This window comes from Amblyomma maculatum, chromosome 3 (assembly GCF_055883805.1).
Source record: "Amblyomma maculatum isolate TAMU_Amacu chromosome 3, ASM5588380v1, whole genome shotgun sequence".
Classification (NCBI taxonomy): domain Eukaryota; kingdom Metazoa; phylum Arthropoda; class Arachnida; order Ixodida; family Ixodidae; genus Amblyomma; species Amblyomma maculatum.
Window position 1 is genome coordinate 168,647,102 of NC_139346.1, and position 26,516 is coordinate 168,673,617.

At 48.6% G+C, this 26,516-nt stretch overlaps 1 protein-coding gene across 1 annotated transcript in view; it reads right to left on the reverse strand.

Annotated features, from left to right (window-relative positions):
* LOC146196824 (uncharacterized) overlaps window positions 1–26,259 on the reverse strand; it is a 219,165-nt gene extending 192,906 nt beyond the window's left edge. The window contains exon 1 of the mRNA XM_084598549.1: window positions 26,127–26,259. Coding sequence (XP_084454675.1) covers window positions 26,127–26,213 — 87 coding nt within the window. The 5' untranslated portion in view covers window positions 26,214–26,259. The remainder of the gene's footprint in view (window positions 1–26,126) is intronic.
* Between the last annotated feature and the right edge of the window lie 257 nt (window positions 26,260–26,516).

Here is a 26,516-nt window from a genome sequence, read left to right on the forward strand (position 1 = left end):
AGTTATATCATAAGCCGCTAAATGTTTCAGCAATATTGCCAGCCCGTCGACATTCGAGCCGCGCCAGTCATCCTAAAACCCTCTACCCACCGCCAGCACAGACTACCATCTTCACCCCCTTCCTTGTACAAACCGCTCGAGACTGGAGTGACCTGCCTGTTAACGCTGTGCATCACTCCAACCCACATCAGTTCAAGTCTGCCATTGAATAACACTTCAATTCAACGTTATGCCGCTCCTTCATCAGGGGAATAAAAGGTATAATAAATTATTGATTAATTAATTAATCAATTTGCTGGCTCTACATAGTACTCTTTGTATAATAAGTGTCTAGTTCAGGGCTAACAGTTAGCGCACAGAGCGAGTAATGAAAACTTTACAGGGATAGATAGATAGATAGATAGATAGATAGATAGATAGATAGATAGATAGATAGATAGATAGATAGATAGATAGATAGATAGATAGATAGATAGATAGATAGATAGAGAGAGAGAGAGAGAGAGAGAGAGAGAGAGAGAGAGAGAGAGAGAGAGAGAGAGAGAGAGAGAGGTTCACCAAGAAACGCTCAGGTGGAGTTCTTTTACGTGGGAAGGGGGAATGAAGTGATCGGTAAGTACGAGAAAGGACCTTCCACTTGACGCATGAAGAGCTTTATTAAGTGCTGTGCACGTGCCAACCACAAAGAAAGGACGATATGCGGCCGGAAGAAAGCCTACAAGACAAGGTCGTGAACTCCAAACAGTATTATCAGAATGTTGCATAGACAGCGTGCCCGCACAGGCGTGTTCACCGCAAGACTCCACAGCGAAGCCGTGAAGCAGCCAGCCCGTTTCCAACGGAGTGCGCGACGTTTGAGCGATGTGATACGTAGGAAAAACGCATTGCCAGACTGCGTTCACAGCTTGCATCGAAATGGCGAAGCAGAACCAGTACATTGTCACTTAAAGGTGCACTAAAAGGCTTACTGAAAATTTTCATTTTCGCTATTTTATTGCGTAGACACTACGCCAGGTTTCAGCCCGTCGCGTAAACCCGGCGGTAGCCACGCTTGACATTTAGAGCGACAGCAGAGGGGCCCCTCTTCAAGCAGTCGCGTAAACGAAGAAGAAGAAGAAGAAGAAGAAGAAGAAGAAGAAGACGCTACGTCTGCTTTGATTACCCAACCTACCGGGTTTAACTAAAGCTAAACCCCAGCTAATTTTTTTTCTTCTGAGGTTTCCCTGAATTTAAGCCATGTAAATAATATTACGTCAATCGCAGGCCAGTTCACAGTTTCGAAGTAGCCGCTTACACTCCTTAGCAAAACGGATGCCCTCGGTCACCGGTTGTGCGACGCTGATCACCGCGCGATATTCTACGCGACGGCATCGAAGCATGGAGCGGCGCAGGGACTGGATTAGAGATGAAGCGCTGCATGGTGTCAACCGTCTATCAACGGGACTACCACCATCAGTTCTTTTAGCACCGGCTATCAGCACCGGTGAGAGCTCGAGTAGGGCCCAGTGGAGCAGAGTGAATCGCGGTACACTTTGAAATCCTTCGTTTCTCTCTCAGGCAGCTGTCGCTTTATCGAATAAAAATTGAAGTCGATTTAGCATCACTGTGCATTGCGAAGAGCTCAGAATAACCGTAGAAGAAAGCTAAAAAAAATGCATGAATATAAATTAAACTTCAGAAGCTAGCTAATCATTCAGGGAAAATTGATACAGCTATGCACAACACAAAAATTTCCTGGAACACATGCTTGAAATAACGGGCATGTCGTGTAATCAAGCAGTGACGTCAGACTTACCCTCGCTAGAGCCTCTACCATTAACTGTGTGGTGAGTAGCCTAATGGTCTCTTTTCGCCGAACGAGTGCCACGTCCGCCTATAAGCTGTCATCATGACAGCCATCTCCTTATTGAGTGTAAAATGTTTTAATTTATAAGACACGCGGAAATTAATCACCGGATATAAAATAAGGCAGAGGCGATGATATGTGGCAGTGCACTCCAGGCACTTTGTGAGCTGTTTTCTATTTATTCGGCGCTTTTTCATAACGCTTCACCTTTTCATTATGCAGCAACACTCAGCATGATAATCGCTGCAGCACACTTCATTACGCCACGAGGAGTGACCGATTGCATACCCCCCCCTTCCGTTTTCTTTTTTTTTGTTCGCATGATGACGGCTCGGTGGCCTAAGTATATACATTTTCAGACATCCGCAAATGGTTTGAAAAATATCCATGCTTAGTTCTACTCTTGTAATTCGCTATCTCAGCATTCTTGAAAATAAGCAAAGTCATTGGTTACGACAGACTAAGCTGTAGAGATAGCGATGATGGTCGCCAGGAATAATAGCGAGGATCAGGATAGGCAGCTTTAGAACAGGGTCGAAGCTCATAGGGGTACGCCATTCACACCTTCGCCATGGCTAGTCACACCTTCGAAAAATCTCCATGCTTAGTTCTAATCTTTTAATGCGCTATCTTAGCACTGAGAAGTGTGCGCCGCTCGCGACGGAACCGGAACGACCGCACGCACGACGTTAAATTTCGCGTGAGTAAACGAAGCCTCTATGTCTGTGTGTGTGCGTGTGCGTGTGCGTGTGCGTGTGTGTGTGTGTGTGTGTGTGTGTGTGTGTGTGTGTGTGTGTGTGTGTGTGTGTGTGTGTGTGTGTGTGTGCGCGCGCGCGTGCGTGTGTGTGTGTGTAATGGTATTTATTGCCTCAGGGCACCAGTGAGATAAGTCATGAGGAACTAAAAAATTATTAAATAAAGAAAAAATGTTGACTGACGTAAACGGGGGTTTTCATTTACCTATTAGGATAACCCCCAAACATTGAAAGTGCAGAAACAACCTGAGAAGAGATTGATCGCCAATTTATTTTTATTTTTTGTTCTTTTTGTTTAATTACAGCAGTATAATAATTTCCTCGTGGTTTCACTTCACAGTTTATTACCATGTCGTGACAACTTCAAGTACTGCGTGGTTGTAGCGTGCGTCATCAACGAAAACGGTGTTCTTGTTGTTCTTTGTTGTTGCAGTCTTGCAACGTTAGGTCCTCGCGGTGGAGAAGCGGTTCGTTTGGCGTGCGACACGTTGCAGAGGTGATGACACAAGCCTTGTATACATGAGCCCGACGCAAGCGGGTCGGGTAGGGGGGAGCCGGTTGTCGAGCTTAGCCAGCCCGACCCGTCCGGGTTTACATGAGCTCGATTCTGTCGGGCAAAGATCGCTGCTACAACGTGCGTCGAGCAAGTGAACCAGGAGCAGGCGGGAGAGGAGAAAGAGGAGGAATGCTCAGACGAACAGCTCACGGTCCCGTCCCCGACCTGCAAGGAGGCAAGAGAGGAGGCGCCTGCCCGACGCGTCAGCGTATACATGCCCCTCGCCCATCGGGTAGGGTCGAGCCAACCCACCCCCTGCAGTCGGGCTGGCGGGGCACGACCCGACGGTCCTTTAGCTCGACCCCCTAGCGTATACAGGAGCCCGATAGCCGGTTTTTAGCCCGACAGGCCTCCCCGACCCGACTTTGTCGGTCTCATGTAAACCCCCTGATTGTCCGCACTCTGCGGTTTTGGTCCTTATGAAGAAGCCGCCTGGGGCGGTCGGAGAGTGTAGCATGGGGAAGACTACGGGCCTAACACAGGGGGTTTACATGAGACCGACAAAGTCGGGTCGGGGAGGCCTGTCGGGCTAAAAACCGGCTATCGGGCTCCTGTATACGCTAGGGGGTCGAGCTAAAGGACCGTCGGGTCGTGCCCCGCCAGCCCGACTGCAGGGGGTGGGTTGGCTCGACCCTACCCGATGGGCGAGGGGCATGTATACGCTGACGCGTCGGGCAGGCGCCTCCTCTCTTGCCTCCTTGCAGGTCGGGGACGGGACCGTGAGCTGTTCGTCTGAGCATTCCTCCTCTTTCTCCTCTCCCGCCTGCTCCTGGTTCACTTGCTCGACGCACGTTGTAGCAGCGATCTTTGCCCGACAGAATCGAGCTCATGTAAACCCGGACGGGTCGGGCTGGCTAAGCTCGACAACCGGCTCCCCCCTACCCGACCCGCTTGCGTCGGGCTCATGTATACAAGGCTATTGGCCTGGTGCGCTGCAGCTTTGGCCGAACATGTGGCGCCGTCTGGGAGGCGCCGCTGTAAAACGCGGCTGTCTGGATCCGCAACCGTGGGTAGCACCGACGCTGTGTTCCGATTTCTTTTTGGGTCCCCGTAAGAATAAAAAAATAAACACCGACTGAAACAAGGGCCTGTACTTACTTAGTCATTTCGAATCTCATATCGTACCCATTGCTTTTCGTTAAGGCTGCGCATTTCCCACGTTTGTTTTTTTTTTTTTGCACAGTACTTCACGCTAGGTTTTTTCAAGCATGCACGAGCGATCGCTAGCACGCGAAAATCACAAAATAAACGGGTCTTTTTTTTTTTTTTTTTTTTTTTTTTACTTCTGGATCCAACTTGAGCTCTAAAAGTTGTGACAACTACTAAAAGTTGTTGTAACCAGAGCTGACAGGCCTTCAGACACGGCCTGTGTTGTAGAGAGCGCGGAGCCTTCCTGCCCAACGGGAACATTTTTTTTTTCCAGCGACTTCCTAATGATAGTTTCCAGCTGTTCTCGGCGCTCACTTTTGGGAAGCGTAGTCTGACGTAGAAGACGTAAAAGCACGACATGGAGAGCGAAGCACATTGCAGGAGTGCGCGCTTTCTGACTTGCCACGCGTTCATGGTTCCCCGCAAAGAGAAAACGCCCTTTTAAACTAACAGCTCGATCTGCTCTTGTGTTTATGGGTGTCATAATGGTTATATATAAAAAAAAAAAAAAAAAAACCATCGGGAAGCAATCGAAAATCAAGCTTTTTTGCGATTTCCTTGGAAATCATACGAGAGCAATGTGTCGCATCGTTAACAGTGGCACCCGGCCTTGCAGACGCAACTGGCATCCGTGATATTGCGTGGGTTCGCCAACAACTACATAAAAAAAAATGAATTACATATGTGGTGAAGAGATGCCGAAAGGGCCGAATAAAACTTACCTCCAAGCTGACGTCGTAGAAGGCGGTTTTCATTTCGGCAGCGCATTTTCTGAAGATATCCGAGGGCCCTTCTGCACTGTGAAGTTCCCCGCGCACTCCATGCACGTGCTGGATTCGTACAGTTTCTTACCGCGCACCAAGCAGTTATTCTTAAATTAAGTCTCAACATTCCCGATCGCCCGAAATCCCCCGAACAGCACGCGCTGTGGAGCTTGCTCAGCCATGGCTGTTTTTCCGCGCACTGAACCGTCACCACTCGTTTCGACGCATCGAGTAGAAAATAAAAACTACGGTAGAAATGCCGAGCGCCGAAAAAGCACGTGCACGCAAGGCCCGACGCCTTAGGGTACATCTGCTCGTCCCGTCTTGGGGAAGACGTGTTTTTTTTTTTTTTTAGAAGCCTTTCTATTGACCAACGGAGCCCAGCTCTCGGCTGTCGCTTCTGGGGCGTCTAGCATGCCGTTTCCACATACACTGCCATCGAAGCGAAAAGCCAGTGCTGCGCATTGCACACTGGCTTAGTTTTTGCTTTATATATGTCTTTACTTTCAAAGTACCATATTGTTCGGGTTCCGAATTCCTACTTCAAAGAAGAAAAAAACCCGTAGAGCCGCCAGCAGAAGCGCTCGCGCGCCGACGACGCGCCGACGACGCGCTGCGCCCAAAGCGCCGGCGGCTTTCTACCAGACGGGTCTGGCATGAATGGGTAGCGGCTTTCTTCGCTTTGCTTTTGGTTTATTTTCAACACACACACATGGTACATGTGTCTGTTATGTACGCGTGTGGCAGGAGGCAGGAAATGACCGACAAACGTTTTCTTCTAACAAGGTTTCTGCCGAGAAGCGTAGACTTCGCGTTCACTCCGCCGCCTCTCTCCGACGAGCAGACATACCACATATGGGTGCGCCGGCGGGAGGTGGCGCTACTTGTTCTGGAGCAGTGGCGCCTCCATACCAGCGCACTAGGCCCATTGTCATTCCTACCGGCTTGGTTTTACTTCATAGCCCGGCGGCCTTCTGCAAGCAGCATTTTCCCCAAAGTTTTGCGACGGCCGGACTATTGGGGTGGCTCGAGGAGCCGTTTAGAAAAAAAAAAAAAAAAGGAGGGAGTCTAAAGAGGCCGACCAAAACAACATCCGGGTGTGGCCCACAGCCCGACGGTCTGCAAACCTAACAGAGGTCGTTAAAGTTATGATTTTTTACTGTCGCTGCTAATGATGGAACGGTCTATCGTCTGGGTTAAGAAAGTGTTGAGCAGCTAGAGCAATCGGTGCAAGAAATGTTTGACGCGGAACAATAGAACGAAGTTCCAGCTCCTCGTGCACGGTATCATGGGCCTCCACACACCGCCAGTTCGACTTTTTCAGCACCTTAAAACTAATTTACAGATAATTATGCTTATCCAAATATGTGCCTATTTTGACAGAATAGTGTTGTGCCCGGCCAAAGCCGCCCAGAAATTCGCCGGACGCCAAACTTCTCCGGCGAACGCCTCCGTCACAAAATCCGGATACTTCTGTGCAATACACCGGTGCATTGGAGGCGAGCCGTGCCAAGGGGAGAGAAGCGACGTGTTCGAACATGAGCTGAGCATCCAGACAGCTCGGCGCCGTGGCCCTGGCGGTGAACCCCTTCTCGCCCCGCGGCATGTTTGAAGCAAGAGCACAGCAAGCTCTCCCATTGGTCCCGCGAAAGTGCTGCCGTCGGATTGGACCATTTGAGCGTCAACGAGACTCAAGTGCTTCCGTTCGAGACTCGGAGTGCGAGTTCGTCATTAGCGTTCATCTGGAGCAGTTCGCCACCTGAGAGAGCGGACGCGGCGGAATCTCCCCGGCCGTCGCTGCGCGAGAACAGTCGCGTATGGCTATGTTAGCTTTCGGCCCCAAAGCCGAACTCGTTGTGTAAATGCCTGTAAATAGTGTATAAAGCTTTTTCTTCATCTCACCAGCGCCGACTCGGATTCATCGCTACCGCCCAGGGAGCTGAGAGCCCTCGTTCACAAAACGGGTGACGAGCGCAACGCAACCAACTCCTTGGCACAACCCCGTTGACGGTGGGATACTGTGTGATAACCCCACCGGCACAACATTGGATGGCAACTGCGGGATTGACCAGAGTCAGGCACCTCGGCGCGGTGAGTACCTGAAGTCTCCCTCAAACGCCAGACTTTCTCTGACACATAGGGTAGCTTAGAGAAAGGCTGGGCGTAGCATTGTGTTAAATTTGCGTGTTTCAAGCATACAGGAAGTGTTTTGAAAACTAAGGGATGCTGGGGCAATCAGTGTGAGAAAGGCTTGCGTGTCTCTTTTAGGAGCGCGAACGTCTAGTACACTATTCTAAAAAGGCAAACAACAAGATTCCGGTGTAAAGGATGGAGAGTTACAAGGTCAAAGAACTTCCCCAAATTTGTGAGGAGTTGGGCATCGATTTGGGCTCAACGAAAAGTAAGAAGGCAATCCTTGAGATCATGCAGACTAAGGATGTGACGGTTGAGGAAGCCGCAGAGGCCTGGGCTGATATAAGTGAGCGCCATAAACGGGAGGAAGAGAAGGAAAGTTGTGAGCGGGAGGAGGAGAAGGAACGCCGCGAGAAAGAGGAAGAGAGAAAACGTCGCAAGGAAGAGATGCGGGAGCGTGAGGCGCTTAGACAGATGTAGCTTAAAATGAAAGACTTGGAGCTCCGCAAAAGCTCGCCAGCACCTAGCTTAGCTTCTGCGACAGTCCCCTCTAACAGTCCCAAAATCCGTGATCAACTACCGCCTTTTGCCATTGGCGAGGATATGGCTAAATTCCTCGTGAAATTTGAGCATGTGTGCGAACGGAATGACATCGAGCCATCCCTCTGGGCACAGAATTTATTGGCTTTGCTTCCCCGGGAGGCATCTGATGCAATCACGTGTCTGTCGAAAGCGGCTTTCGAAAGCTACAGTGATGTCAAGGAAACAGTGATCTCCTCCACCTACTGCCGCGTCCATCATGGACGCCCCATTCACGCTCACAGAGTTGCGAGACAGCACTGAGCTGCTTGCGGCGCTGGTTTTCACCAGTTCCCGACGGCATCATCAAACAAATGCTGCAAAACCTGCCTCTGGAACACAGGAAGGCGTTCCTATAAGCTACCTCAATCAAGTTTGCGAGACTGACGATATTCCTCCGTCATGGCAGGTTGCATATATTGCTAAATAGACATAAAGAGGCGGTTTGCTCTGCGAAAGCGGCTTTGGATTATTATGATGATGATATTTAAAACGCTGAGGCATCATCTGTCTTGGCAACGACGAATCAGGTCTCGATGAAGTTCCGCCGCATACCGGCGCCACAAGATGTTTTCCGACGCGTTTCTTACTCGACATGTCCTTTCTGAGGTACGATGACTGCTTTTCGGCCGAACAAGCTCTCTGCGCTGATGCTTAAGGAGAGCAGCCATGAAAACGAAACAGTGGGCGGAGTACAAGCGCTTTGAAAATACTTTATAATCAGTGACATTCAATGACATTGACAATAAAGTGTCTAGGATACTGATTATGCATTCGGCATAAGTGCGCACGGCCCATCAACTTGTTATGCTCCTTGAGCAAAAAAAAAAAAAAACTGCAAGAGCTTGGAGCATTGGCGCTTTTGAATTGTTTTTTTAAGTGACAAACCTGTGCCCGTTTCGCTTTTCAGTCCTCATAAGTTTTATTAATCAGGAGCAATATAATTTCGAATGGAATGCACAGGTGCGGCCATAATATTGCGGAGCAGACTTCTGCTGTTTGAGATTTTCTCATGTGTTCCGCAGAGAATATTTTGATGGTTATCGGGATTCGTACAGGACCGCACCAGGTACATGCGTTTACCTACGTTATAGGATGCCTATGTTACGCGTGACAAATGATTTTATCGCCGAGGCTTCCTCCCTATTATTATGGCCGGAACTGTACATGTGGGAAGCGAGAACAACGACACCTTTCACGGTGCGCTTGGGGTGTTTAGTTAAGTCCCCTGCTCTCAGTTTATTCGTGAGCACACGCTGGAAGGCACGTAATGAATGCAAGGTGGCAATGATGATATTGGTTTGGTCAGATTTTATTCGATCCCTACCGTCCGCTCGTCTGAATGATCCCGGTGGTTGCAAGGACATAGGGCAATAGAGGAGGGCGAAAAGAGTTCTAGCCAAATATTGTTCGGATGAAATACTATCGCCGTTTATCACTATCAACTTGTAATGCTGTTTGGACAGAAAATAAAACTAGAAAAGCTTGGAGCATGTCTTTTTTTTTTTTTTTCTGAAACATTTGTGCCCACTTCGCATGTGCCATAAGGCCCGTCATTATCGATAAAGTCAAGCACGAAAACTTCACCCTTTATAAAACATAGCGAAAAACGTCCTATAGAACGGGGACAAATCTACTTTACCTAAATATAAGCTCAGTGCCTGATAAGGACTTTGCTATTGTGGCCGTGGAAACGTTCCGCTAAAGTGTGGAACTTACTCATGTTCCATTATTGCGTTAAAAAACAGTCCGCACTGGAATCAGACCGCATTACCTTCTTCCTCTTGCATAATGTTCCGGCTCTCGATAAGCAATCATTAGACGTACTGGCGATCAGACCGGGAATCGGAGGCACGAAAATTCACTATCAGCAAATTTCTTCCAAATCTCGAACCACTCAGCATACATAATCGCTACCCCATTTCTTTGACCTCCTGCATTGGCAAGGCGACGCAGAAAATACTCATTCACAGCATGACCGAGCACCTCCAAGCATGTTCTCTTGCGACTCGCTCCCAGGTTTTATTTCCTTTATGGCTACGCAAAATATTTACATACACCTTCAGCGCACTTTCTTTCCCTACTCTACAGCGCAGGTGCATGTGTTAGTCACAGAACACGTCAAGGTAGTTTTTCACAATCTTTCCTACGGAGATATCCTTGGCGCATTGAGTTTAGGAGATTGTGGACAGGCACAACTATCACGAGTCTTCGCACACTGGCGCAAGGCTGGTCCTATCCTCCGCATCCCTCTGATTCGTTCTCACGTATGGCACGCCCGTACGCGACGATCCCGTTTCTGTTTCTTCTATACTTGATCGAGAAATTTGCCCGCTATTTGGAGGCCCATACGGGCGGTCGCTTCCCTTCCGTCGCTGGAAAAACTGCTCCGGAGTCACACACCTTGGCCGTGACTCAAACGATATAAAACAGAGCAATTCGAGTGCATAGCATGATACAGTATATATAGAGTTCTTATGAGGCTAAAACCGCGTTCAGACTACGTGCGCAACGCACGTATCGTTCGTAAGGATCGTAAGCGCAAGCGCAAAAAACATAACGTGTCTGTTCAGACTGCTGTCGTATTGAGCGTAAAATGCGCAACGTACGCAGCCAGCATGGGCGTAAATGTCGGAGGACCCGCGACTTTTACGACTAGCACAGATACGTCTGTCACGCGCGACCAATGCGCACAGCCGTTTCGGTTTTCCTTTTCCGGTCACGGGGCTTCCGGTCCTCCCAGATTTCGCGCGCAAACCCTTGTAGGCGACATGATCCAACGCTCCTACTTTGCTGCAGTGTCTCGACTCGCCGGTGTTATGTGTTGTGTCGGTGATTGTGTCTGTGTCGGTGATTGTGTGTCCGCAGCTTGATCATGTGCAGTGCGGAATCTTCGCTGTGGAATTATCAGCCCCTCATAAAAAAAGTTCGGCAGAGGCCGGCTCTCTACTACGAGGAGCTGAAATCGCACAGAGAGAAGTGTAACACGATGCCTGGCTGCAAATTGCCAGTACGCTGAGTCAAAGTAGGAAGTGGTTTATCAATCCGTTTTTTCATGTGCGAACAAGCTCTCAACAAGCAAATGTTTTCTCTAGTTTAGAAAAGTGAGGTTATGGAGGCGGGGGATGCCCGCTTCATCCCCTTGCATTCTCGCAGCCCATCGACTCCGTTGACAAGTGAGGAAACAGTTGGCCGGCAGCGAAAGGCCGATGCGGGGCGACGTTGCGGTCGGGCCGCAGAACGGAGCTGGTGCGGACTCGTCGAAGTTTGAAAGCAGCTCACCGTAAAAGAGAAAAAGAAAACAGCATTTTCTGAGGGAGGACGAGGTTTCGCGGACGTTTCCGTGTCTGCCGCGCGCCCCGGCTCATTGTTTGGTGTCAGTAGTACGGCATTTGAGTCACCGCCCCGGCCCGTCTCCAAGATCGCTCCGGAGCACTGGTAAAATTGCAAGCAGCTGGATGCAGCCGGACCGTACGCCTGTTTTGGTGCGAGAGAGTGCGATCACGGGACACCGAGCAGGAGTGCGCGGTACGTCGACAATGAGAGCGGGCGCGTGAAGAAATGTGCGGAGTGAGTGGTGCGTCAGCACGCTGTGTGGACGTTTGAAAACTGTGTGCGAACGTGCGTGTGCGAAACGAAGTGTATTTGTAATCGAGTGGTTAATTGTTAATATACCCATTGTTCTTTTTCGTATTTTATTTGTGTGTCCAGTCTTTTCTTTCACATCTCATTTTGAGTTTGAAGAGCCCAGACCTCCGCTATCAGCCGCTCGCTAACCGGCGCCATGTTGAGAGCGGTGATTGGCCGGTCGTAAAGAACGCATCTTACCGAAAGCCCCAGTGTGAACATGCGCGGTCGCAAGCTACGTAAACGGGAGTTCCAGCCGCTACGCGCACTGCAATAAATACGATACTTACGACGGATGCGCACGTAGTCTGAACGCGGCTTAACGCTCACTCCTCTGTCTTCTTTTCTGGCAGGGGAGGTGAAGGCAGCCATAATTTCCTTAAATAGGTTAAGGAGAATCCGCGGGCGCAGGAGGTTATTTACTGTGGCTCCCTGAAAAACACACTTAGCCAAACATCCTGCTGAAACCGAAGCTTGGGCACAACACCGGCAAACGTTCTCAATAGCCATACGGCTCTTCGGCGCCGCATAATTCAGAATCCTTAGCATTGTCACAATCCTTCTGTTACTCTGATCCTGTACAGCCTCTGTATTCCGTTACAGTTACGTAATATTGCCGCGAAACCTTCAAAACTGTATTTGTTGTTTTTTTAACAGCCGCCGCCTCACGGCCTTATCACTCTGATTCTGGAGCACGTATCAGTTCTGTATTCTTTGTTTGTTAATGCTTGAGGTCGCGAGTCACACCTTTATCAGTTTCGTTGTAACGCAAGATGCACAGAGATCCGTCCCAAAGATTCCGGCCACTCGTGTGTCTTTCTACAATGTTCCAGCTTGTGCTGGTAGCTGTTTGCGACGTTATCTAGATTGTTCTGAGCAGCCTTTAAATTGAGCGTTGACGAGTGTGACGGGCATTCTTTGTCCGACGACCGACGAGCACGTTTGTTGCTATCGCCGCCGCAACTCGGTTCTTTTGCGGGCGCAAGTCAGCGCCAATAAAGAGTTATTTCAGTACCATCACGCCTGTGTCTTCTTTTGGCGTGTACGGCCTTGTCACCACTACGTGACAATATGTTACCCTGACTGTGGACAGCCACTTTATGCCTATAGTTACCTGTTTGAAAGCGCACGGCGTGAGCCCCTAAGTTCTTCCTTACCGGCGCTCCTCATTCATCGGGCAAAATCGAATTTCCACTCGGTCGCCTGCTAAGAATTCCGGCTAGTCTTATAAACAACCAGGCTTAAAAGAGAAACGCGCAGGACAGAAACTCGCTTAGGCTCCCACTCTCAAGTTAATTTACTGTCTTTATATACATTGCACTCTGGCTCACCCAAATCCTGAACCAAAAAAACTTTATCCGCTCTGCTTACATTTTTACACATCTGCCTTAAACCTTTCTCATCTAGCGTCTGCGGAGCGTTTCTTTGACGCTGCTCTCTTTCAGCATTTAATAACACTTCTGAATCTACTAACTGACAGAAAGGTCTTCACCGCATCTCAGAGGAGAGGGATTCTGCTCCAGACCACCGATAAACCCATACGAAACTCCCATGTAGATCCCCTCCTCTCCGCAACCTGCTTATCGCTTCGACTTCGCGGATTACGTCCCCGATCATCCATTAGATCTGTCGAATGACATATGCTGAAAACCAGCTGAGGGTGGCCTGCACTTTCACACAATCTCCTGCGGACCTGCCCTCTAAGCCCCCATGAACACCCGGTCCTCAAGCTTCCCTGGTGGCCCGTTCTCTGAACTCCGTGATATGCTCCAGCTACAACACCCTGGCATTATCGATACTCTCCATGAATGCCCCCTTCCTTGGCCTATGCTGTGTTACGCTCCAAGATACTGGTGGCTACGGACACACGAAGACTTGGAATAGTGCTGCGAGTGCGCCAGCCGATCCTCCGCGTCACGGAGTGCCAGCGAGGGCGCGCTGCTACCAAACCCCTCTTGTTCGGACTTTGACCGTTGCCTTTCCCTTCTCCCCGCATTGTAGAACTCGGGAGTGGTCCCGGCTCGGCCACCCAACGACTTTCGCTTCCTGGAACCCGCGGCTGGGTCACGTGACCACGGGGTGTGAAGCGTGGCCGTCCGCGGTCAAGAAGAGTCTTCGTCCTGCAGCGGACAAGAACGCGTGCTTGGGGAGCTCGCTACCATTCAAAGGCTTGTGGCCCTCTTCATTTATTCATGTGGTCAAAATAAAGACCCGTTTAAGTATTCTTCCCCGAGTCCGTAGCCCGTACTGCCTGCACCGGGTTCACATAACCCTTAACTCCGTCTTCGGCCATTGTGTAACTGCGGCACCTCCCTAAAATTACTCAGCTAAAGGAAGTCCTGCCTCCATCCTTACCTCCTACACATGACACAAGCAGTATTACTGAAAGCTGATTGACTTCCTTAGCCGAGAAATACTCTGTGGCTATCCACATCTTCAATGACGGCTCGACCCAATTGTAGACTTGTGAAGACTTGCTAGGCGCTTAATTTGTCGCCATATAAAATCTCTCCCTCTCTCTCTCTCTTTTTTTCTCTCTCCCTTGGCCGTACCCTGCCTAAAAACCTTATCACCAGCCGCTTTTTCGTTTACACTAGTTACGTATATACACATCACCAAGCTATTACTGCGGGCCACTCTGTTGCATTTGGGTGGATTCCACTAGCTTATTTATTTTCATTTGTTATCAATCAGTGGAATCATAACCAACGAACAACATTAAGCGTACTACTGAGGTCATCAGAATTGGCATTACAAGCTGATTTACTTCGTGAGGTCTAAGGCCCTTCGTATGGCTAAGAAAAATGGTCTGTTGTGTACGCGAACCGACGCACAGCCACACCGCTTCCTAGCTAACGGACACACGGACGCACGGCCTCTCCAGCTGCAATGCCTACTTCGCACGGGCGAGCCGGCCGCTTCAAAACAACCAGCAGGGGGTTCCCCTGGCCACGGAGGGAAAGTTCTTTCTCCGTGTCGCTGCCCGCGATGACGACACCGTGCGAGCCAAAAAAACCCGAGCCGTACGATTCCTTGGGAAGTTGGCAGTCGACCGTCCTCGGACTGTGTGTGCCCAAGGGACGAGAAACAATGTCTCACAAACACACACGTTTCTCTCTTTCTTTCTTTTCCACTCTCTTCCAAATGTATAATAAACTCTCAGTCTCTACCCAGCAACCGAGTCGGGAAGTTCCTCGCTCACGGAGCGCCCATGCCCCGAAGCATAACATTTACGAAGAAATCAATGTCAGCACTCCATCGACCCGCATCACAGATGGACTTCCTAGCCATTTGGCAGTTCATCTTTGGCTTCGTTTGAACGCTGCTTTCACAAAATCCTTACGGATCTATCTGATAAGTGAATAGTCGGTGTTGCCATAATTGTGGCTTAGGCGAAGAATTGAAGCATATTCATACCCAATATCGAATGACGAAAGTGTGCAGTATATGAACCTTTTATGCAGTCACTCACAGAAGTGACTCTAAAACGCTCTACTATGTGTCATTGTATCATGACAGGACCCTTAGCCTACCATATGAGCAGGAGATACACGTCGTAACCATTTTATTTGGTTATTTAGATGACATGGGTCTTCTAGACACGCTCTAATCCCACTTCGTCATCATTCTTCCGTGCTCCTCACCAATTTGCACTCTCTATGGAGCGAACTTTGATTTACATTTCTTTATATTTGTTTATGAACCTCGGCCCTTGCCTGCACATCTCCCTCCAAATCCATTCATAATTTCAAGTGGGGAATTTACACGCCGGATTAACTCTTTTTTCAAGCAGAACTTCTACCTGCACAACTTTGCACTTTAAAACATCCCGTTCGATCCCGCACAGCCACTTATAGTAACTCATGCAATTTCAAATACATCATGTAACGTTCGGTGGATTCCTAGCGGATGGAGATTCCTGGTAGTGAGCTGGTACAATAAATCGCCCCCGAAATTTCGTGCCGGGACTTTATAATGCCACGGTACTCAAATCACCGCTGATGAGCGAGGAGATGGTGATCAATAAGGCTACCAAGCAACACTACACAGACAACAAGAGATTGTGGGGCTAGTTAGTGCATGGCAAACAGGAACAGTGGCACAACGTTATGTTGTGTCTGTGTCGTTGATGCACCACGATTCCTGTGTAAGATTACACGCTCCAGCTATCACATCAACCTAACCTTATTCCGCCGCATCCGTCCTTTACGATCCGAAAAGCCCACGTATACCGCAGAACTCGATTCGAATGGCTCTTATACCTCAGCTATAGCTCTACCACTAATCCAAACTTGTATATCAGCCCAGCTCCCCTAGCTGCTTTTCCTGTTAAGCCTTGTTTTCCTTCTTTTTTCCCTTGTTCCCCTCCCCACGTGCAGAGTAGCCTACTGGCCTCGCCTAGTTAACCTCCCTGCCTTTCCACTCTTCTGTTTTTCTCTCTCCTGCTACGCATACATGGAGTACTCTCTCTACTCTTGCACTATCACTCTGATCTGCTACTGTCCGAACCTAATGCCTCTACCTGGTCGACCACGTGCATGGCGGAGCCCAAGGACCTGCAGCGAACCGTGTATGGCCGGTCTTCTCCATCGCAGGTGTCAAAATTAGGACCATATTAAGCCGAATTAAGGTCGTAATATATCCAGGTTCGATCCCCGGACCAGGACGAATTTTTCTCTAACTATGAAGTTTGTGAGAACTTTCCTTTGTAGCCGCATGGCTGCGCTTGGGTGGATGCCAATGAGTAATTACTTCCTTGTTACAAATCTAATCCACCTTTGGGGATTCCCCTAAATATTCGGTCAGCACCGTTCCCACTTCGAGTTATAAATCAATACGATCTCGCCTTACCATCTGATCTGCTGACCGTCCTGGTTAGCTCAGTTGGCAGAGCGACTGCCCCGGAAAGGCGGTGGTGCCGGGTTCGATTCCCGGACCAGGACGAATTTTTCTCTAACTATGAAGTTTGTGAGAACTTTCCTTTGTAGCCGCATGGCTGCGCTTGGGTGGATGCCAATGAGTAATTACTCCCTTATTACTCAAAGATAGCTATCCATTAGGTACATTTAATGTAGCTACAGTGCATGCATTTAACTCTGCTCTCGGCCTTGAAAAGAGATGCCGCTCGGTTATAAGCAGAACCAAAGAAAGTAGGCTACAGTGAGTGAAGTTAGCTTTATCACAAACCAGTATTGGTGCCCTCAGGAGATGTAACATGCAACGGCAGTATACGTTGCGAGTTGAGTGCGCTTCAGAGTACAGCAACGCGCGCGCCAGCGCTGTAGCAGACGTCAAGGAAGCTCCGCCTACAGGCCCCTGTGCGCCTACGTCGATTCGCCTCGATACGTGGTTAGAAAGGAAGCTTCGAAGTACACCAGCGCCATCAGCGCTGCCGCTCCGAGCGTGGCTACGCTGCGCTAGGTTCTGTTGTGACCGGAGTTCCGGCCTGACTTCAGTAGCTGACAATGGAGGCTGTTGTAACCGGAGTTCCGGCCAGGCTTCAACAGCTCACAATGGAGGCGTACTTAGCGGACGCCGGCGAGCGACCGCGAACAAAAGCAGCGAAGCGACGGCGACAACAGGGCACCTATTCTTGTGCTTAATGGGCACGAGACGCGTCGCCGAGCAGCATTGACCCCGCTCGCCGAGTTCTCGAGGCAAGCAGGTGGCCCCCTTGGAATTTCGCGGGGTGAATGACCACCGTCAATAGGTGACTTCTCGGACCATTTTGCCCTGGTACCGAAACTCCGTCGCCCGCACAAAATCGTCATCGACATCAGATGATTTGCCCTCGCCACCGGAAGATGTGCAAGAGGGTTCACCCTCGGCAGTGGGCGGCACCTCGAGTGATCCTTTGCCCCCACTGATTGGATAGCATCGATGAACTTTGTTTCCCCAGCTAGGGAACTGGGGTACCAAACCATATTTAACTGACGGATTTTGTTTGTACAGATAGCTCCGTTTTCCTCTCATGACTTGTACCCTCTTCAGTATGTAGAAAGTGTCTATAAACTTTACATTTTGCCTCTCCTCCCTGGCTGTCTTCCGCCTCGATGCATCGTCACCTCCTGAGCCCGCTGCGGTGAAGCTCGCCCCCTGAACCCGACACACATCAGTTCTACATCAGGAGTCGTCGTTCCGCGGGTAACATACAAGGTTTCGGGAAGCACCCACAATGGTCTGACCCCCCCACTCATTCTTATATCCTGGCCGTCTTTCTTGCCAAAAACTCTCTTAACTTCGCACGATTACTTTCTCCCCATGCTAGCATTTATATTGTGCTGTTATATTGTACGTTTACGCCAATCTCGTGACAGCTTCTAAACGAGGCTAGCAGCATTTTCGACCGCCGAAAAGCCGGCGACCGCCATTCAATACTGCACTGGAGAACGTCCCGCGTAAGATATCGCCGTATATAAACAAGAACAAATAGCAAAAATCGGTAGTGAGCCTGCATGTTGCGCCGCCAACATCGGTCTGTCGCAGCACCCCCTGACCCTGACGACAACATGACGCGGTACTGAGTCACGGCTCTTCGACGCTAATATTTTGCTTCCGGCTCCCCGAACAATGAATGCCACGGCGAATACTCCACTCTGTTTGTATTTTCCTACTTCTAATCGGATCGAGTAGCGTCTATCTACGGGTCCGATTCTTGGCGCGTGACTATACCAGACCACACTACACCATACTGGCGTTTCGGGTGTCGCCCTGACTCACCTGACTCAGCTAGGGAATGGTACGACGGGAACTCTCTCACCGTACTCCGCTGTCAGCATACAGTCTAGTCAGAAAGGATCACGGAGGGGAAAGGCAGACGGCACGCCGAACGTGATACCCCGAACTCGACACATCCGCCGTCGCTTCGCGCCAGGCACCGCTGGTCGTGGGAGCAGCAGTCGAACTGCGCCGCCACGGACGGCAGAACCTTTTGTTTATTGCGCCGTCCACAGAAACGGGAGCCACCGGTGTAACGCTAGTCTATAAAGGACCCAGCGCCGATGCCTGCGGCACCTACGGTGGCGCGACATGGTGTGATCAGCCATCGACACCGAGCGCTGCGACCGAAGCCAATCATATATGGCTGCCGGTCGCATGATCCCACCTACACGTGATCGTAGCAGACCCCGAGCTGCAAACTAAGCGGGGATTCGACAGCACTTGCTCCAAGGCCGTTCTTACGTGCTCACAGACAAATAAATAACGTGAAATCCATAAGGGCGGAGGAACTCAACATGATTGAATGACATATGGAAACTGTGCTTGATTTTTCAAATTTGTGCATCAAGAGAGTGAAACTGACATGAGTAGAAATACTGCTGAAGGACGACTCGTGATAAGGACATGAGGTATAAATGAACCACATAACAAACAATGTGACTATAAGTGCTTCACGTCGTATCTAGTTATCAATGTTAACAAACAATAGTTCAAATATCAGGTTAAAAAACAAAATGCCGAAGCGAAAACATCCTTAAATGGAGCTATAATACGATACAAAATTACATAATAAGAAAAGCAATAATATAAACAATTGGCAGGTGAGCACGAAAACACCTAGCCAAATATATGGCCTACTCCGAAAAGAAAACGTGACAGAAGGTCAGTCTCGAATGTCTGACAGCAACAAGAAAGATACACCTAAAAGGTTTGTCATTAAAACCATTAACGAAGTCATTCTGTTAATGCTACTTGATCGCCGAGAGCATACGTCCTTAGCATTCCTTTTCTCACGGATTCTAAGCCCTGTTTCGAGATACCGTATTTACCTGCACAATGCGCTGGTCGCAACACCAGAAGTTAATCGTAAAGTGGCGACCCCATGCATTGTGGCTCATCTCGGAACTTGGAGAAGGGTTGGTGGGAGGAGTTTCTTTTTCTCCGAAAACAATACCTCTGCTATCCGCTGCCGGTGTGACGTCATCTCACAATTAACTTTATGATATTCCGCACGTATGCACTTAGACGAGGCTCTGCCGTCATCTTAGAGGGTTTTCGGGACGTTACGTTTCGTATGTTTTGATAGAGAAAGAATGCCCTTTTCTACAAAAGATCCGCCTCAGTCGTTGCGAGTGAAAAACTTTCTTTTACATAATGTGGTAACTTACGAATGCGTTGTAAGAATTATACGAGGTAACTCAGGCAGTAGTGATTGAGAGCAGGAAGCTGCATACAGGCGAACGAGGATCCGCCAGAGGGCAGCGCAGATTGGAGCCATTTCGCGGTCGCCATTAACTACGCAGTGTCCCCTTAAACATTTTCCTGATGAATCACAAACGGAAAAGAAGTGTTGAGGGTATATTAGAAGTAACGCAACTCTGCCTTCATAATGCTCAAAATTTCACACATTCTGTCAAGAAATAACACTGGCGCAACTCGCAATTCCTTCTGCGGCAGAGAAAAAAAAAAAAAAAAAAAAAGCATTTATGCGCTCGTGCACATCTCACTACGGTGAATGATGGAACGCTTCTTCCGCGTCCGTTTTTTTTTTTTCCCCTTTTATTTCTAAGCCTTTTAATACAAATATTCATCGTCAAGCAGTGAAGAACAAGGGCGACCTCTGCTGTGCTGCAAAGCCGTATTTTTCGCTCAGCAGTTCCTATTGCGATTGTTTGTTTTGTTTCTCTCTCTCTCTATTTCTCCGAGAAAACATTTTTAAGGTTCGCTCGCTGCATGACCGATCATATAATGTCCCGTACTGTCACTTCACTGCAGGATACGGCCTCGACGGTGCCTAAGCTGCTCTTTTTCCGTGCTCTCAGTGTTCAGGCATTGCACATTTCCTAACAAACCTGATGTCCCTGCTTCTCGCCTGCAGCCTATCGAAGAGCAGTGGTATGCGAGGATGATTCAAGTGACTCGAGCGGTTATCGGAGGTACCTACAACAGCGAATATGAACCCCTCGGAAGACCGGAGTCCCAGCCCCGCGCGCCCCTCTGCCTCTCTTCTTTCTTTCGTTTACACCAAGATCGACCTATTCGAGTCCGACTGGCAGCTACTTGCACGACTGTTGTTAATTTAGGATAAAAGTCGTTATGTGTTGACAGTGGTCTAATCACATTGGCTGAGTGATACGGTCTTGGAAAGAAAAGCTATATATGTAGGTACCAATCACACCGCAGAGCTGTTCAGACTGCCTAGAAAACAACACTGCTGCTATTGACGAAGCTTAAACCTTAGATATTGAAAAATGACTGTCTCGAATGGTGCTACCTCCCTATATAACAAAAAGCACTTCCTTAAATCTTCGCTGCCATGACAACGATAATGGCATATAGGCCGAGTAGAATATATTCGAAGCATCTTATCGAAAGAGTGCTTCGAGGACAGTACCAAGGCCACTTCGTGGTAATTCGTGAGCTTTTCACTTAGGATGTTACTAAAAAGAGTGTAGAGTGTTTTTGAGACTATGTCCAGAAATGTCTTGCATGTGAAAATTCACTTTCAAAAATTCATCATTCAAACTTTCACTTTCACTATTGATACGTGCCACCAGCCAGCAGTTCGTGCGTTCTGTAGGTCACGCTGCATGTCATACCACGCGCCAATAGACTTCTACGCTTACGCACAGCAAAGCAAACTTTCACTTTCACTATTGATACGTGCCACCAGCCAGCAGTTCGTGCGTTCTGTAGGTCACGCTGCATGTCATACCAGTATGAAGACTTGTTTGGTTCCAAAAACAAGGGTGGCATAGCGAAAATACGTTTTGGAGCAGATGCGGAGCACAAAATATGCATTCTGGAGCAGCTATGGAGCAGATAGGGAAACATTTTGTGGCAGCAAAATCTGCAGCAGTTTGACAGCTCAATAAATGTACATTCCAATGTACCTGCCTCTAACTAGCGGTGTGATTGAAAGTTTTCGTGACACACAATAAACTATAATGTGGTGTGTTTATCCACACTCGAAGAACGGTTTTTGAGACTATGTCCAGAAATGTCTTGCATGTGAAAATTCACTTTCAAATATGCATTCTGGAGCAGCTATGGAGCAGATAGGGAAACATTTTGTGGCAGCAAAATCTGCAGCAGTTTGACAGCTCAATAAATGTACATTCCAATGTACCTGCCTCTAACTAGCGGTGTGATTGAAAGTTTTCGTGACACACAATAAACTATAATGTGGTGTGTTTATCCACACTCGAAGAACGGTTTTTGAGACTATGTCCAGAAATGTCTTGCATGTGAAAATTCACTTTCAAAAATTCATCATTCAAACTTTCACTTTCACTATTGATACGTGCCACCAGCCAGCAGTTCGTGCGTTCTGTAGGTCACGCTGCATGTCATACCACGCGCCAATAGACTTCTACGCTTACGCACAGCAAAGCAAACTTTCACTTTCACTATTGATACGTGCCACCAGCCAGCAGTTCGTGCGTTCTGTAGGTCACGCTGCATGTCATACCAGTATGAAGACTTGTTTGGTTCCAAAAACAAGGGTGGCATAGCGAAAATACGTTTTGGAGCAGATGCGGAGCACAAAATATGCATTCTGGAGCAGCTATGGAGCAGATAGGGAAACATTTTGTGGCAGCAAAATCTGCAGCAGTTTGACAGCTCAATAAATGTACATTCCAATGTACCTGCCTCTAACTAGCGGTGTGATTGAAAGTTTTCGTGACACACAATAAACTATAATGTGGTGTGTTTATCCACACTCGAAGAACGGTTTTTGAGACTATGTCCAGAAATGTCTTGCATGTGAAAATTCACTTTCAAAAATTCATCATTCAAACTTTCACTTTCACTATTGATACGTGCCACCAGCCAGCAGTTCGTGCGTTCTGTAGGTCACGCTGCATGTCATACCACGCGCCAATAGACTTCTACGCTTACGCACAGCAAAGCAAGCCACTCGCCTTCAAATGGTTCAAACTAACGCGCCAACATCTCAGGCGGCGGAGGTAGGCAAGATTAAAGTTTGCTTTAAAGGAAAATGTAGCTGACCAGGCTGAGAGGGCACATGCAGATGCAAGCGAGAGAGCCTGAGCCATGGTGTACGTAGATGATGTTTTCCCCTTAATTTTGTCAAGTACATTAGTCTGAAAGTTATACCTCTGAATTGCACTTGATTTTGGCTTTGTTTTTACATTCTCCGGTTTCTTGTTAAAAATAAAAAAACTTCGCTCTCTCCCTTTCGGCGCCATTTTCTCTCTCTCTCTCTCTCTCTCTCTCTCTCTCTCCGCACTTGGATGCACTCGCTTGCGCCTATGTGCCAACTTTACTTCTCTCCTCCGTTGGTGGACGCTACAGACGAAGGCTTCGCTTGACGGCGACGCAGAGACTCACACCGGCATTTTAGCCCGGCGCCATTTTCTTTCTCTCTCTCTCTCTCTCTCTTCGCACTCGGATGCACTCGCCTGCGCCTATGTGCCAACTTTACTTCTCTCCTCCGTTGATGGGCGCTACAGACGAAGGCTTCGCTTGACGGCGACGCAGAGACTCACACCGGCATTTTAGCCTAAGGGCACTCATACTGCGTACCTGAAGTGAAAGTTTACCGGACAGCCCGCGGAGTGATGAGCTGGGCTTAGGCACTATGAGGTGGCGAGATGCTCGTACTGTGACGTCAAAGGCAGACATCGCAGTGGTACAGCTCAGCGCAGCAAGATCACTCGGGAAACAAAACAGCGGCAGTTCGGGGTTCAAACGCGTACCGGACCATTCCTTCCACGCTTTATCGAGACGCCTAAACTCAGAGCGCTAGATGTGCAGTGCAATCGCAATACACTCAGTTCTCGATTGTATGTGAACTGCCTAGATTTGGCACATCACCCTCGCAACACTTAGCCGAGCGATGGGACGAAATGCCACAAGGCTAGTTCCACAACTTTTTTTTTTGTTTGTTTGTTTAGATCCACAAGGCAGAACAGCGCAACCAACACAGGGAAAAGAAAGACAAGACACACACAGCGCTGACTCCTTGTAACCAACGAACGCATTTTTGGAATCCGCGATAGCTTTTCGCGAGTACGGGTTACACAAAAGATCCTGGAATTTCTGAATACCGAGAACATTCGATTACTTACGATAACGGCAGTGCGGTGCGAATGACATAGAAAGTGCTTTTCGCAAACTATTTCGAATGTTTGGATACCCCTCGAAGCCACGACTCATAAAAAAAGAAAAGGAAGATCCATGTCGCGTTTGTCTTTCCTTTTCAGCGCAAGTTGGCACAGCACGACAAAGGAGATTGCGTTTGCATCAAAACATCCCAAGTCGATCTGCGGTTTCTAGTGATGGTTCCGGTGTAAGGCATACATGGAGTACATTACGCTGTTTTCAATCCTCATCGCTTTACTGTTCTCGCTGGGGTAGCAAGCTTCTGAGAAACAAGAGGAATTTCTGGCATCGAAGCAGATGTACACACATGAACGTTCGTCCCATAACCGAGGAATTCGGCACCACTCGCTTCGAGCCATGTGACAGCATAAGTACAGAGACTATTTCGTACTTGGTAAAGGGTTCATTTCTGGGCCCATGTTTAAGTTACGAAGCAGGAACTACGGAAGGAGCAGCTGCAATTCTTCCAATTTATTGTTTTCTAAGAATCATTCGTGCTCAATATATGTTCCCAGGGAGATGTTATATGACTCACGATTTTTCTTCACATTTCTGTCCTGCGTATTTAACGTGGAAACCTCGGAGTCTAACCCGCGGCTTAAGTTGATGAGAACATCTTATTGGTACCCTTACTATAGAACACTATGGTACAACACATTTTAACGATTTTTTCCGCGACGGAAAGTGGTCTGCGTGTGTAAACTCTCATTCATTAGTATAGCTACCGCCTTTGGTTGCGCAGAGCCTCGTGGATTGATATTTTGCATTCGGCTTCAGGGCTTCTGGTAGCTATAACGAGAGGCGGAAACGGAAGTGTGCGTGATGGAAGCTCGCGGCGCTTAAGCTTTGTCATGGCCAAACATCTAACATGCAGCGCGCAAATAGACAGTGCAGGGGAAATCGGGGCCAAATAAAAATAAAGGGGGGGGGGGGTGAATTGGTATTCGCCGCCTTAAAAAGCCAATGAGAGGCCGAGAACTGGGAAAAGATTGCTGAGTAAATTCTGGCGGCTGCTATTTGCAAAACGGAGGTCGAATTGAGACACGTAATGCTTTTTGAACTAGCGAGCGCAGTAAAAAATAAAAACGAATGCAAAACGGCGAGGTTTCTTCATTTCTTGTTGGTTTATGATGCAGGTGGCGTGATTAATCGATAACGAAAGCTCGGACAATGATTTATGCGTCGTAGGTACAGGCTTGGCTCGTTTCAAGAAAAAAAACAAAAGGGACTGCGAAATATATTGGCACTGAAGACGAGATTAGCGCATAAGTGCACACAGTACACCAATGCTCTCAACTGTGTAAGCATAACGCTTGCCTGTCCTCTGCGCCGCTATTAACTGACAGTTTTTTTTCTTTTCTTTTTTTTTTTTTTTACATATGAGCTAAAGGATGACAAGACGAAGTGCTAATCACGCGCGCTCACTTTCACCTTCTTATGAGGATACACCAACTTATGTCACCACTCTTGGGCCACCTAGAGCCGCTACGCTAGATATATCTTTGTAGTTCCTCAATGCTAACACAGAATACAATAGACAATCAAGCACAACGAAAACAGCGTTTACGGTGACCGCAATAGCCGATGTGGTTCGCCCTCGTTAGTAGGTTCATTGCAGTAGTAGTATAACTTTCGTAACAGGATCGCCAATGTAACTGATATCCAACAGAAGGATGACTGGCTCATTCCTCAAGAGCGTCGAAAAATGGCGGCGGCGCCGCGCTACCCTTCGCCGCCGTGGGATAGTAAGCACAGACTAGTGCATTTATCCCGGTTCTCGTCTGCTGTCACTGGCGAAGCAACCAAATACAGCAAGAAATTTCGATAATAGCGAGCGCTGCATATTCCTGAATTGGGCACGAGAGGAGCTCGTTTTTTTTTTAGAGATGTGGACGCTGCCCGTCTGTTTATGTGATAGGTTTATAATGCTACGATGACATTTGCTTGAGCCTTGATTATATAGATAAACTCGTCGCTCTTTGGGTACCTCGCCGGGTGTCAGGGTGATTGTACACGAACTGCGTCTTGTTCTACGCACAACGAGCAACATTTCGCACGAATTTTGGCACGCGTTAGGAATTTCCATGTCAGAGCTAGCAATGCGCGTAGCGGTGAATAAGAGATTCGGCTGGTATGAAAAGGTATGATGAAAATTTGCGCTCGCAAGTTTCGACTACGCATACGAAGCATGGGGATGCTACACGAGTTGTGAGGCAGCACACGAACTAAGAACCAACGTAACCACGGAGCGAGAAACAAAAACTAAGGCAGACGCGGGAGCCGAACGTGCGCCGCCCAGCCGACGCGATGCGGCGCCTTTTGAGACTCCGTGCATCGCACTTCAGGCGACGAAGAATGGGAGTGCTACCGAATATTACTCGGCGCCTATACCAAAACCTGAACAAACAACTATCGAAAACAAGCCAAGACTTGCGTAGGTGCAGTGTATGATGATCATAAGCTAAAATCGGGAATCAAACTGGTCAAACCTCCTCGACTTGCACAAACTGACGTCCTTTAGTCCATCTTGCAGGCCACGTCGTGCGTACAGGACCAAGTTTGGAGAACACGACGTCTTGCGTATGCAATCATTAAATAATTACGTTCGTTCCAAACGCGTGTTGAGGATACTGGTCGTTTCAACTTACCGCCGATTCTCCCGTGTCCCTCACTGCGGAAAGAGCCAGGCCGCGTCGCCGTGATTGAACCGCGACGCTTCGATGATTTTCAGCCATCCACCTCCGAGCCTCCACGGGCACGCAACGTTGTCCAACTACGACGATCCTTCACCCCTCCGCACACACGTCTTCTCGCCACTGCGCACACACCCCCTCGTCACGTGGTCAAAACAAACCAATACACACGGACGGCGCTCTCACCCTCTGCTGCTTCGCTCCTGCGTGGTCCGCGGTCCATGGTCCGAACGTGGCGTCGCTGTGGTTGCTCGGCATCGCGTTACTTCCAGGAATTCTCCGCAGTGGAGGGCCATAACTTAACTACTACACGAACCCGAGTGCCGCCGCTACCGCTCGGCGTCT